This window comes from Agelaius phoeniceus, chromosome 4 (genome assembly GCF_051311805.1).
Source record: "Agelaius phoeniceus isolate bAgePho1 chromosome 4, bAgePho1.hap1, whole genome shotgun sequence".
NCBI classification, from domain to species: domain Eukaryota; kingdom Metazoa; phylum Chordata; class Aves; order Passeriformes; family Icteridae; genus Agelaius; species Agelaius phoeniceus.
In genome coordinates, this window is record NC_135268.1 from 37,549,325 (window position 1) to 37,563,093 (window position 13,769).

General features: G+C 35.3%; 1 protein-coding gene across 5 annotated transcripts in view; it reads left to right on the forward strand.

Moving 5' to 3' along the window:
• Positions 1 to 13,769, forward strand: part of GALNTL6 (polypeptide N-acetylgalactosaminyltransferase like 6) — a 539,467-nt gene that overhangs the window by 70,513 nt on the left and 455,185 nt on the right. For 3 of the 5 annotated variants that reach the window (XM_077177323.1, XM_077177322.1, XM_077177326.1), the window contains 4 exons: positions 77 to 180; positions 3,231 to 3,338; positions 5,412 to 5,485; positions 6,810 to 7,017. In XM_077177323.1, the coding sequence (XP_077033438.1) occupies positions 6,853 to 7,017 (165 nt within the window). In that variant the 5' untranslated portion in view covers positions 77 to 180; positions 3,231 to 3,338; positions 5,412 to 5,485; positions 6,810 to 6,852. The remainder of the gene's footprint in view (positions 1 to 76; positions 181 to 3,230; positions 3,339 to 5,411; positions 5,486 to 6,809; positions 7,018 to 13,769) is intronic. The other 2 variants (XM_077177324.1, XM_077177325.1) reach the window with 2 other exon arrangements.

A 13,769-nucleotide genomic window follows, 5' to 3' on the forward strand; every position in this document is an offset into this window, starting at 1 on the left:
TCAGTCTGAACCACTTTGCCATGCTTTTTGCTGCATAAATTATTAAGTTTTACTTTGATGTTTTATTTCATTTTAGAAAATATCAATCACCAGTTGGAAGGAACCCTACTGTTCTTCAGTCTGGGGGACTCAGCAGTGAAGAAGCGAAGAAACTTTTTAATTTTGCTCTGCCAAGACTGGGTCAGTCAATGAAGCAGGCAAAGTATTGCAGAGCTATCCACCTTCACCCTAGAGCAGAAAGAGATAATTCTTTGTTCTTGGCTGTTGTATTTTATGTAATTAGGATATATTTTTTCAATCATTCTGGATGCATTCAAGTTGTAAGTGGCTCAGGATGCACACAGTGAATTATTATACTGTTGGCCTATACTGGAAGCTTTATGAGCTGTTCTGCATCCTGATTTGTTAGAGGAAGATGAAACCCCATAAAAGTCAAGCTGAAAGCTACAAAAAACATTACTGCTTTGTTTTTCCTATTTATGAAGCACTGAACTGTAAAGTACTCTAATGATAGCTTGTATTAATTTTAACAAACTTGAAAATCTTGCTGACTAGTCTAACATTTAGGTCCTTTTTCATTCTCTTTCTCACCAACCTTTAGCTTTTTGCTGGAGGCACCACATTTGTTATGTTAGCGTAAGCAGATAATTACAAACAGTTGTAAAATGAAACACCACCACTGGTAAAGCTGAGAGGCTTTTAAAAGTTTCATCCCACCCAGCTACAAAAAAATCAATTTAAATTAAAATATATGGATTGTGAACATAGCAGTTTTATTAAAACAGAATCTTTTTTTTCGTTTGTTTTGCTTTTTAAATAGCTTCAGTTCTGTTAGAAAATAGAGAAAACATTCTGTTTCCTAAAACTAGCATTTTCTGCTTCTTGTTTTCTACTTACACCTGAATGGTAGAATTTACCCTCCAAAACTACCCATGGGATTTGGGGGGAAAAAAAGTATTCCCTCTTCTCACAGATTGTTTTTTAACTAAAGGTTAAACTGTGTAGCAGCTGAATCTCAGGTGATCCTGACTTGTCTGTTGGAGGTGAAGCCCTTTTGTAAGCAGGGCTTTATTTTGCAAAGGCACAGGGGATGTGTTGTAGCGGGGGTAGGTTAAAATGCCTGATGTGTTGCACTGAAGACCTGAAGAAGAGAATACTAAAGAGGGAATAATCAGTGTTAAGAGAATAGCATGGGTACAGCAAGTGCCTCCTCATCAGGTAAGTTTAGGACATGAAAAAAAACCAACTGTTGGTTCATTTGAAACCTTAACCTGCAGCTGCATCTACTGATGCTGCTTCAAACTTTATTTATGTCTAGGCAGAATATATTTTATATATGTCCTGCAAACATTACAGCTCTTAATGCTTTATTTGGCCTTTGTTCTGTATCCCATTACCCTGTGTGAAATTCATCTTGGGAGCAGACACTGGGCACAACATTACATGAGGCTCAATGAAGTTGTTATAGTAAAATTTAATGGGATGTGGACTATGTGCTGGCCCTTTTCCAAGGACGAGTTTTACCTTTTTTTGCTTGAATTTCTGATTTCTTTCTTTTTGAAAGCTCCTCTATTTCTGTTAAGGTCTCCTTACGGTCCTTAGAAATAAATACGTATTTTAGTTCTTTATTAAAAATGTGACAAGAATACTAGCAACAAGGTAATGTCTTTTCTATTCTTTTATCTTAGTGAGACTCTTTGCAGAAAAGGAAAAAGAAAGAAATACAAATTCATTGGCACTTCATAAATATTATTTGTAAATCATATCCTCAAAATCATATTCCTTCTTTGTTTTTTTCCTGTCCCATTTTAAGATCAGCACATGCCCCAGGGAACCTTGAAAAAATTGGAAATATGTTATGACCACTTTTTTATTTCCATGCTACACAAAAGGGTAATCAACATTGCAGCACTGTAGTTCTTTGATCCCCTAACTTTATTATGCATGGGGAATGTATATTGCATGCACCAGTGTTTACTAAGCTTGTCTTCATATGATTCTTGATAAAACTAAGAACAATGTCTTAAATCAGGAAATGAGGATATATTTTATAGTAATCATTTTCATCAAGTTACGGAATTCACTTTTACAGTCTTCCTAGCACTGACCTTTTAATACTTTTGTGTTATAATTTAATAATTTGCTGTCTTTTTCAACTATGGTAGTAATTTTAATGGGGTTTTTTCACACAATAAGTGTGTATGCAAGTATTTATGCATATTCAATTCTCTGTATGCTTCATGGAGGTCACATATTCAAGGAGAGCAGATAGTTCAGGAAAAAATTCCTACACATATGCACACGCACTCAAGAACAAATTATTTATGATGCAGTTTTTTCTGATAGAAACAGAAGTCAAGTATATTGAGTGAAAGGGAAAATTTTAGGCTAAAGAAAAAATGCTTCAGTTGTTGTCCTTGCATTCGGAGGATAAATAGTAACTATATGCAGTTTTCCAGGGTTAATAAAATAGCCTAGTGTTAGACTGTGTAAGCAAATGTGAATTGCAAGTGGTTGAATATCTTATTGCAGGAATTGTAAACTGATTTCACTTTAGGTCAGTTATTGATATTCCCCAGAACTCAAACCATAGCTTCAAGAATCCTTCTTCAGCAATATTCTGCATTTGTCTCAAAAATGGTGTATTGTTAATTTTTTTTAAAGGAAAAATTAGGTTTAATTTAAAAAAAAGGAAAAAATCCCTTGCATTTTCAAAGCAGTTTTAAGAGGCAAAAAGAAAAAGAAAGTGCTTTATATCAAGCTAAATAAATGACTGAAAGAAGAGAAGGTTGCTGCTTTCCAACTTCTTTCTTATGTCACAGCTTCAAAATGTGATTAACTGGTTGTTACACTGTGTAATAAATATGCTTCAACTGAAGAAGTGTTCAATTGGCTGTTAACACTTTAAATTAATCAGTGTGTACCTCACAGCCAGCTAGAATTCATTTTTGTGACTGTAAAGTGCCATCTCTGTCATCTTCTACTACAACATATATACACAGTATTCTCCACAAAACCTTTAAAATAGCTCTGAAGTGATCTCCAGGGACCACACTTGTCATGAGATAATTACTGTCCTGTGCTATATGAAACTCTTGACTGCTCTTCCTCTTCCAGGATATCCCAGGAGAATAATCACTGTATAACAATGTCTTTTCTATTGTGATTTAATATCTTCTTATGCTGATTGACAAAGCAGCCAAAGACAAAATTAATTTATCTCGTTCCAGTAGTTTTGTGGCACAGTTTGAAGCAAAAAGACATTGGGCAATGCTGTTCAGAGGTGTACAAACGTCCTCCTTTCTGAAACCAGGCTTCAGCTACCTACATTTCAAAAGGTATGCAACCTGACATCTGGTGAGCTCGTTTTTCTCAACCACTTTTTGTAAACAGGTTTAAGATCTCCCCAGCTATTTCTTAGCTGCACAAAGCATAGCTGCTGATATGGTTATTAGATCTTTACATACCAGTGTGGTATATAAACACACAGGTGGAGAAGAGGCTGATATTCAGCACCTGGCCAATTCACAGTTTGGGTCACCACTGCCAGGTGGGGTTGGGTTGTAAATCCAGATCCCCAAATATGGGAGGAGGTAAATAGGAGGAACTGTGCAGGCTGACTTCCCTGAGCAGGGAGGTGGAGGGAAATTGCTGGGGAAACCTCTGCTCATGTGTACATTTTCCTGGGAGAATGACACAACTACTTCTCTTAGGCTCTCCAAGGGATGGGGTATTCATCTTGGTCAGGCTAAAACCTGGAACACAACTTCTAGGGCTAAAAAGTTGCTGTTCCTGGCCACTTGCCACCAGCACTAAGGTTCAGGTTTGTACACCAGTATTTCACGGAACAGTTTTTCACCTCACTCCCATCCCAGCCTCTGTGGTGCCTAGGCCCCAGAACAGCACCTCCTCATTCAGGGGACAAAGTCTGCATTATTTTGTAAGATTTAATTGTATATTTTTGTAAGATTTTTAAGGATTTATATCCTTCAAAAGACATGGTATTTTGAAAGGAAAAGGGAACCAGGTCAGAGGCACCTTGAAAAGCACAGGAGTAAAAAAAAAAAAAAGCATTCACAAATGCAAATTAATATTTTAGTTGTCAAAACAAGGATGAATGCTTCTTAAATATAGGATATTAGTTTAGTGAATGTTTTTGTGCCTACACGGTCTTTTGAAATACATGCACCTCTTCACAAAAAAAACCCAAAAAACAAAAAAAACACAAAACCAACACCTTAATTTTTATTTCTTATATAATTCAGCAAGGAAACATATGAAAACAAGGCTGGAAACCATTTAAATCATTGTTTCATTTATCTGGAGGAAAAAAAAATAAGTGAAAATTTCTGATTTCTCACTCTCCAGATGAAAGACAGAGCAAAAAAAAATATACCAGTGATTTGTGATAAAGTTTTTTATTTTTCCTTAAGATATTTATGAAACTATTATCTTTATTTCCCCTTTTTCTTCTCATTTTCTTTGATTTGTGGGAAAATTAAGAAAAGAAATTACATACACAAAAGCAGCCCATAACTGCTGCATACTCAAATTGATAAATGTGAACCATACCCAGAGTGATATTTAACAGAAATGAAAATATGAAGGTACTAAAGTTATATCTCTTTTTTTTCCCTCTTCATTGGTTCTGTTATTAAATGAAAAGAAATCGGAATATGATGTATCTTCACAATGGACTCTTACATACTGAAACACCATTTAGCGTTATTAAAATGTGAATTATTCCTGTAATTGGAATTTTTTTCGACACTAAAACAATGATTGATGTGCATAATATTCACTTGATAATTCACCGAAAGTACAGTAACAGTAAATTTCTAAAAGCAATTAAGTTGTCTTTTGTTCACATTGAAATTACAAGCAAAGAATACTTATTAAATTAATAAAACTGATGCATATATAATTGAGATTGAGGTAGAAACTAATATAGACTGAATTAAAATGTACTTTTACATATAATAAGCTTCTAATAATACTTCTGCTTGCTTAGGGAGCACAAGCTCAATCTATGCACCTTGATGCAGAAGTGAAAATATATGTCTTGGTTAGGCAATGCTAAGTTAATAGTTGTACTCAATAATCTGAGTGGTGTTTTCCAGCCTCAAAGATCCTGTATCACTGAGACGCTCATGACAGAAAGGAAGTTTTGTAATTGGAAAAGCCAGCCCACTCCTTCTTTCCTTTATGCTTCAGCAGAGTGGTTTCTCTGTTTTCCATGTAGAAAATAAGAATTTTTTGTCACCTTATTGTTATGTTGGTTGTCATCAGTGTAAGATACTGAAGATGATAAAGAAGGTCTCAGATGCTACGGTAACAGTGGCTTATGAGCCTGGCCAATCACTAAAAATCACTTTATCATTTGAATAAATGAAAAATGTATTTGCTTGTAGAGACAAAGAAAATTAAAAGAAGGCTGAAAAAAACTGGAAGGACGAAGATCACAAAGCAAAGATAAGCACAGAATGTAAGTGAAACAGTGCTGTGGTGACGTGCAATGAAGAGTTTTATAGATAATTAAAAACAAGTGACTTGCAGAATCACCTTAAAAGCAGGAATTATATAAAGCCTTCCCATTCTGGTCAAGAAACAATCTGCCATACTTTGGCAATGCATATTCTATGGTTGTTATATATTTAACAGGAAAAAATGTTTAGAAAATACTGTTTTAAATTATTTTTACCACCACTCTTTTGATTAATAATACCTATTCTCAATCATAAAAACTGAATGCTCAGTATGTGAGGGAAAATATACAATAAAAATACTTTAGAAATCTCTGAAATTGAGGTGAAAGATGTCCTAGCCCATGTCAGGGGCACTGGAACCAGATGATCTTTTAAGATCTCTCCTAACCTAGGCCATTCAATGACTCTGTGATGACTCTATGAAAAGCTTCAGTCTTACTGCAATCATCTAAAGTTTTCTACCTCTTTGTAGGTTACAAAAGACAGCCTTCTTGTGCTTTTGGGAACTTAGACTTCTTGGATTCCAATTATTGTAGATACAGTGGAGTACCATGTGCTAAATATTTTTCTAATTTTGCTAGTTTAGGATTGTTTCTTGGAGAGAAAATTCTCTGAATGAAAGCAAAGCACTTTCTTTCAAACACAGTTGTTGTTTGAAACTATTACTATGTTACACCATAGCTTTGTCAAATTTTCCTAGAAAGCTTCCTAGACCTGTTTCTAAGTAAATGATGTATCTGTTGTGTGCATATGTATGAATGTTATTTCTAGGTAAATAGTGGCACTGAAGTCCTGCCCTGTTTCCTTCTGGAATTCCAAATAAACTTCCTAAAACAATGTTTTCTATCCATGCTCAGGCTTTTTGGATAAGGAGTAAGGGAACCAAAGTGCAGGAAAGGCTTTGCTTCTCTGAGACTCTAGGTTTCCCTAATTTGCTCCCAAATAGATTAATTCACCCAGATGAAGCAATAACAACAGGAGTTTTGCCATTGTTCAGTGAAATCAAAGTTGCTCACCAAACCACTGCCCACAAATCAATGGCTCAGCGTCAGCAGCAGAAAAAACCCAGCCTTTTCTTCACATACAACATGCCTGCATCTTTTCTTTCTACTGCTTTGGAAAATAAGTGAAGTATGCACACCTGAGCACCCAGCTGTTACTGTTGGCAAGCCTCCCCTTGCACAAGTTGTAGAGGTGCAGGGTTACAAATTAACACCATCATAGTGGGAAAGTGATTCCTGTGTTCTTTTTTGATTATTATTCCAAGTTTCTTCTAGCGTAGCAAAGCATATAACTATGTTTTTGTTCTATTCTGGATGGCAGGACTGACCTTCAACCAAATATTTAAGGAACTGTGCAGAGCCTGATGTGCTCCACACTGCATGATTTGATGGGAAGGAAGCCTACCTCCACAGGAGGGCATCGTGAAAGTAAGATAAAGCAGCACTCTGAAAGGAACAGCAGCAGGACATATCTCAAAATATTATCAAAGGAAAAGTGTTTTCTTAAAGGGCAGCAGTCTCTTGCAGAGGTAATACATTTGCATTGCAACATTTTAGAAGGTATGTGATTTTCAGTGTGGTATCATGGCATTCAGACAAAATGCCACACAAAAAATGAGGGTTTTATAACCTATTGTATGTCTTTAAAACCTGCTTGAAAGTGTATCTGCCACTATGAAAAACTTCAGCAGTTTAAAGTTCTGCAGCTTTCTCACCCAAACAAAAAATATTTCTTTCCCCTTTAAAGAAAGGGACACAGATAAGTATTAGAAGTATTGTCTGGAACTTTAACTATAGATGTTGTATAGAGCAGATATGGTGACAACACATTTCAAAAAAATATTTCTTTCCAGTCCCATTTATTTTCTTCAGAATGTATTTCTGAAGGGGCCATCAAGGCTCTCACATATACATGTCAGGAGCACTATTTTTAAAGAAAGGATTCATAAAACTTACTTTAAATTTTGATAGTTACATACATACTGTCATATAATATTTTAGTGTGTATTTATGAAATGTTTCAATGTTCTATGATTATCATACTTGAATGTATACCATCAAGACTGAAGGCAAAGGAATGTCAGAAGAGATAGATACATTATGAGGAATAAAAATTACATAAAACTAGCCTTCTAAGTAACAGTCAGGCATGGCTTTGGCAAATGTCAAAACATATTATGATTATCATGTTCAAATTCATATCTGAATTATGCTATTGAGTAACTGTGCCATGAACTCTGTACCTTGCCTGAATGTTATATAATCTTTCCCTCATATTTAGCCAAAATTGTTTGCATTACTCTGGGCTTTAATTGTAACATGATAAAAGGAAAATAAGCATCAAAATTTAAATGAAGTGCATAGTAGGTGTCGTGTTTTAAAACCTAATTCTCTCTCCCCCATGAAATAAAAACCCACCTCCCACATAATAAAAAATATAGCCATGACTAGATTTATTAAAAATATTAACCAAATTATTCCAGTTGTCAACAAACACATTCTGACTTCAAAATCCAAATGCAAATATATGACATGAACTCTTAACTGCCCTGGTTTATCTGAGCATGATTTGATTGCCTAAGCATCCTCTTCTGCCTAAGTGCTGCAGCAAGTCTAGAAATTAAGCAATGCAGTTGCTGTTGGTCCCACTTGTTATAGCAACAGTCCTTCACTGCTGAATCCCATCTCTGACAGGGACCACTCACAGGTGCATGGGGAAAACATACTGAACATATATCTAGAGCAGAGGCATGATCCTTCAGTATTTCTTCAAAAGTCAATAATTTATATTTTATTATTATGATTTTTTTCTCCCATATCATATACACTAGCTTTTGATGGATGTTTTTTTGTTACTTCTTATGTGCTCCACACTTCTTATACTTATGTGCTTCTTATGTGCTTATGTCTTAACTTATGTTACTTCTTATGTGCTCCATACTTCTTATTATGCCATTTTGGTTGCTGCTAAATTCCAGGGCACAGTTATCTGATTTACATTTGCTATTTTCTTTCACTTGCTTTAAATCTGTTGCTTGATAGTTTAAGGGCATTGTACAGTTCAGGTATTTCAGCATCAAAAAGTGAATAGATTTTTTTTTCCACTTAATTGAGAGCCCTCATAGTGCTCTCTATCAGATTCTCTCCAAGTCATCCCTTTTCCAAAGTGGATAATATATAGCTGCCTATATATTTTTATATAGAAACTATGCATTGGTTTGCCTCATCACCCTTTGTTTGATGTCTAGGGTTTTTTTTAATTTTTAAAAAAAAATACTAATTAAAGTGTGTGTAACAGAATGTATCAATTTTCTTTGTGCATTGTTGCAGAATAACCTAAATTTCTCTAGGAAGCTGAAATTCCAGCAGTGATCTTCCTTACCTCTGGCACTAAAGCTGATTGAAAGTACAAGTAATCTACTTAACATGCTGGCAATTTCCCATTGAAATATTGAGCAAATATCACATGATCAGTGTGATTTATTACTATTCAATTTATTGATCTCTTATTGAGAATGATTTATTAGCAAGTCTGACAGAAACAATTCCTCAGACTCCTCTCCTGTAAAGAGTGATCTGGGTACGAGCTTCCCTTAGCTTCTCTGTATTGAAATGCTCAATTTTCTTCCCATAGCATTTCTTTCTGTACCTACAGATCCATTCACCCTAAAATCAGAGGTATTTGTCACAGGATTGCAAGGCCATACAGCTGTTGGGAAGGTTCTGTGCTTATGATAAGTCTGTAAAATTATTCATAGCCTTGGACTATTTACTAAAACATTCCTCAATTTTTTTTTTTCATCTTGCATTGTTAATGGTTTCATATTAATCTTATGAAGGATAATTATTCTCCTGGTCTGATTTATTTGTAATTTTCCTATCTCTGATTTATTTTTGCTGTAATATTCTCCTCTTTCCTTATAAATGGCCCCTTTTTTTCAGGGACAGGGCCTTTTGCTGTAATGTTATTTCTATTCTGATTGGCTAGTGTGGGGCCTTTATCTATTTTCTGTGATCTATTTTACCCTGTCAGCTGCTCTATTTTATATCCTTTTTTTTTCAAGCTTCACATTTTTATATACCACTGCTAATTGAAGACAAGCAACTATGAATAGTAGATAGTTTCTCATATTTCTATAAGAATATACCAATGTCACCCTTTGATAACAGTATTATGAACAAAATCCTGCCCTTGACCCAGAACTAAATCAGGGTGTTTTTTCTCTCTTTTTGCAAGTTCTGAAAGTAGTTGCTCTAAGTAGCAGTCATATATGACATCAAAAACATGTACTTCAAATTATATACCATCTGACATTTATCCACTTTGGATTATGTTTTCATTTATTGTTTTATTGACCATTTGGAACAAGATATACATTAAGGAGTCTAACTGAGGCTTCAGTTTCTTCTGAACTAAAAATAGATCAATCAAACTTCTGATCCTGTTTACTTTTATGCAGTGAACATAGCTACTACTGAAACACATCCCAGAATTACTTTGGGAACCTTAACTTCAAAAGGGATATGGGAAATCTCATCCTCAGATAGGGAATGAAACTAATATGGTTTTTAAACAGGAAGGGAAGAAATTTCTTCCATAAGCTGAAGAATCTGATATCAAAACAATGCTTTCAGGCCCATGGTGTTATTCTTGGGGTGTCCTGTACAAGACCAAGAGTGGGACTCAACGATCCTGATGGGTCCCCTCCAACTCAGAATATTCTGTGATTCTAAGAGAATTTTAAAGCAAATTTCACCAAAGGCAGACATAGGGATAGCCCCCAGAGGAACTGTAGAGTTCCGTAAGAGTGAAATAAAGTTGCCTACAGAGAATAATTGTGAATATTGTAAAACTTACTAGGTTAGACAAGACTCTAAAGGTCCCCTTCCTCCCCAAACTGCAGGATAGAAAATTGTTTTTATGGAGAGAAATATTAGCTAGAAATTGTGCTTTAATTTAGACTTTTGCCATGTGGTGTATTCTGTAATTTCACGTGACAAGATTTCAAGATAAATAGAAGAAATAACTATCTTCCCACGCTAATAAGGTAGGTCTCTGTTGTGCTGAGTCTGTGTATTTGCTGCAAGTTAGATTTGTAGTCTAATACATAGAAAATACTCTTTCAAGAGAAAGTAGAAATAAATACTACTATCTATTTTCATAGAAATCTTTAGTATAAGATTTCTATGTATTTCTATTCTACTAGTATATATTACTAGTATAACACTAGTAATACTCTAGTATTTCTTCTCTGAAATGTCAACCATACCCATGGTACTCCACAAAAAAATGCCATTAAAAATGAAATGCTAAACTAAAGTACTCACTCTGAATTGCCTATCCATGTAATCTGTAAATTACTTTCGGTAATCCCTAAAAGGAAACAGACTGTGCCATGTTAAAGGTTTTTGCTGTATCTCAAGTAGTGCAGCTCTGCAGTTGTATTTATTCACTCTGGGAAAATTTCCTAATGCTTCACTTGAAGAAAGGTCTTCAGCATCTTATCCTTGTAGTCCAGATCTCCAAGACTGCAAGGATAAGATGTTCCTGTAGCTGTTCAGATAAAATAGCCTCCTTCTTTGACAGACAATCCTAGAATGAATAGTTGAAGTTTGGGGAATAACGTGGTACCATTGAACAGGGAAGAAATGGAAAGTGTATCGTGTCATTCTGATTTACTACATAGCATAATTGAACATTTTATATGAAAAAACTCTGCAAAGTGAAGTGGGTACTTTGGGGCCTTTCTTTTGATGATGCACTTGTAGCTCTGAAGTCACTTGATGCCATGCTCAGGGCAGTGTCATATATAACATACATCTGCCACAATCCTGCCCCTCCAAAGAATGCAACCAGGATGCTCCATCAGAAAAGGGGTCCCTTGTAAAGCTGGTGTCAGACCTTACAGCTGCTCTGCACGCTGGTCAGCCTTAGACTTTGATGGCTGCTCAAATGTTTACAGTGAATTACAAAAAAATTTACAGGATCATTGTGAGAGAGAAAAAGAACAAGCTTTTTCTTCAGAAATCCTAGCAATCATAATATAGAAAGACAAGTTTGGGTGCTTTATGATCCATACCAGAGGAAGATTTCAGCATTCAGTATTTCAGTACAGCTGCATAACAAGAAACAGTCAAAATAATAAAACTATGCAGCTAAGATACAAATATGCTCATAAAGCACAGAGCTTGGATGCTCACTGGGCTTTGTAGCCCCATAATTCTCTGTTGTGTCATATCAGAAGCCTCAGGCACTCTTGTCCTATGATGGCATCTTGTTAGCAAGCAGCAGACCCCAGCAGAAACAAAGGCTTAGGGCAGCTCTGCCTAACTGCCCATGAACTCCAGTTTCATTACAGCTCTGCCTAACAAGAGACTCAGTTACTAATTTGATTTGTAGAAGAGAAAACCCTGGCAAATTAAAAGCAGCAAACATTCCCAAGTGATTTGCTGCAAAGTAGAATAAATGAGTAACTGCTTTAAAAAAATCATATTCCATTAATTTCACATAACAGCAAAAGTAGTTGGGTTTTTTCCTTGTTTATGGGTAAGATTGTATAGTTTGAAAACATCCATTATTGGAAGTATCGGTGATAAAGGTGGTTCACAGAAAATACTTTATGGAAGTCCTTGATGCCATTCAAAAGTTTCCATTTAAACAGTAGCGTCAATGTCAGGGTACAAACAAGTCATCATTGTCTTACTCAAAATTGCTTCAGAGTTCATGAGAAATGTATTTGGAAAACAGTAGGAAGATTTTCATGCTTAATATCCTTACCACACAATTACAAGGTATGAGAAATATTTCTCCCATAGATATCTCACAGTCTAGAGAAATAATTGCTCTAACAACCAGATTCAAGATCGAGCAACCAGGGCATACTTAAAGTATATTTTGCCATTGTTTTCCCCATAAGAGTTTTACAAGACATTGCAACAAGGGTTAAGTGCAATAGAAGAAATTGAACAGATGAAAACTGGAACAGATAGGTCTATTCTAGGTTTTGACATCTAGAAGGATTTGAGAATCCAAGATGCCTTGACCTATTTTGCAGGGTCAGAGCTAAGGCAAAGATTCTCAACAATTCTTGAAATAGCAACATTCTCTTCAAATATAAAAATATAGAAAAAGGAGGGCTTCCAGTTATAATGCTAGACAGAATGAAATATTTCTCTTAAAAACAGCACTCTCTGCTCCAACTCATCATTCATTCCCCACCATCTTAATGTTTTTCTCTGCCATTTCCATCACTCTCCTGTAAGCAAAATAAAACAGATGTGCCAATTTTCACATAGAAATCTCTGCATTTGGCGGTCAGCATCATTCACTGTTTTATTTCCCTTTCTTTTCAAAAACGTATTTCCTGTTACAGCTAAGCCAAAGCTTAAGTTGTAAAACTTAATCCCCTTCTGGTTTAAAAAACAGTTTATTAATCTTTACTCACTTTAGCAGTGTCACTACAGTGTAATGCTTAATTTACATTAATAATTCCAATTAATTCATTTGGTTCCTATTCCTGGCCTGAAAACCAAACACACACTTTTAATCACATCTGATGAGCCCACTTGGTATTCTGTCTTGCAACAGGAACCAGATTAACTAATTTGGATTATTTACAAAAGTTAAACACATAGGTGTTTTCTAGACAAATAACCAATTGTCCTTAACTATTTCTCACAGTCAGTAGAAATAACTCAAGTGAATTTTGATTAATATATAATTTCTAACCATTGTGTAAGCAAAACACAAGTTCCCTCCTCAGAGACTGTTTTGGATCCTAGTACTTGTAAGGTGGTAAGAATTACTTTAGGGCCAAGCAGCTGTGGAACAGCAGCATTGTTCAGAGATGCATATTTTTATTTATTATGGTCATTGCAACACAAGAATAGAACAGTGAGAGTTGATGGTATCCACTTTTTAAATATAATCTTCTTGATAATCATTACCCACCAGAGAGAGCTGTTCTAGAAATAATTGAAAAATAGTTTAATTGTGTATTTTGGCTTCAAGATATAATTCTTCCTCACCTTCAGCCTAGTGGAATAGGGATGTTTTAGAAGTATGTGTACTGAAGTGAAAGATCAATCTTAATAGATGAAGTGTGCCTTTTTATAACCATGTGTCATGCTTTTAGCCTTTTTATAAACAACTTTCAATCCTAGGGTTCATGAGAAAAGCTAATGTGCAGGGCTCTGTGCCAGTCTAAGGGCACAGTTATTAAGATATGATATTAATGGAAATGACCCCTGTCAGTAAGACAGACTAGGCTTGCTTCTGAAG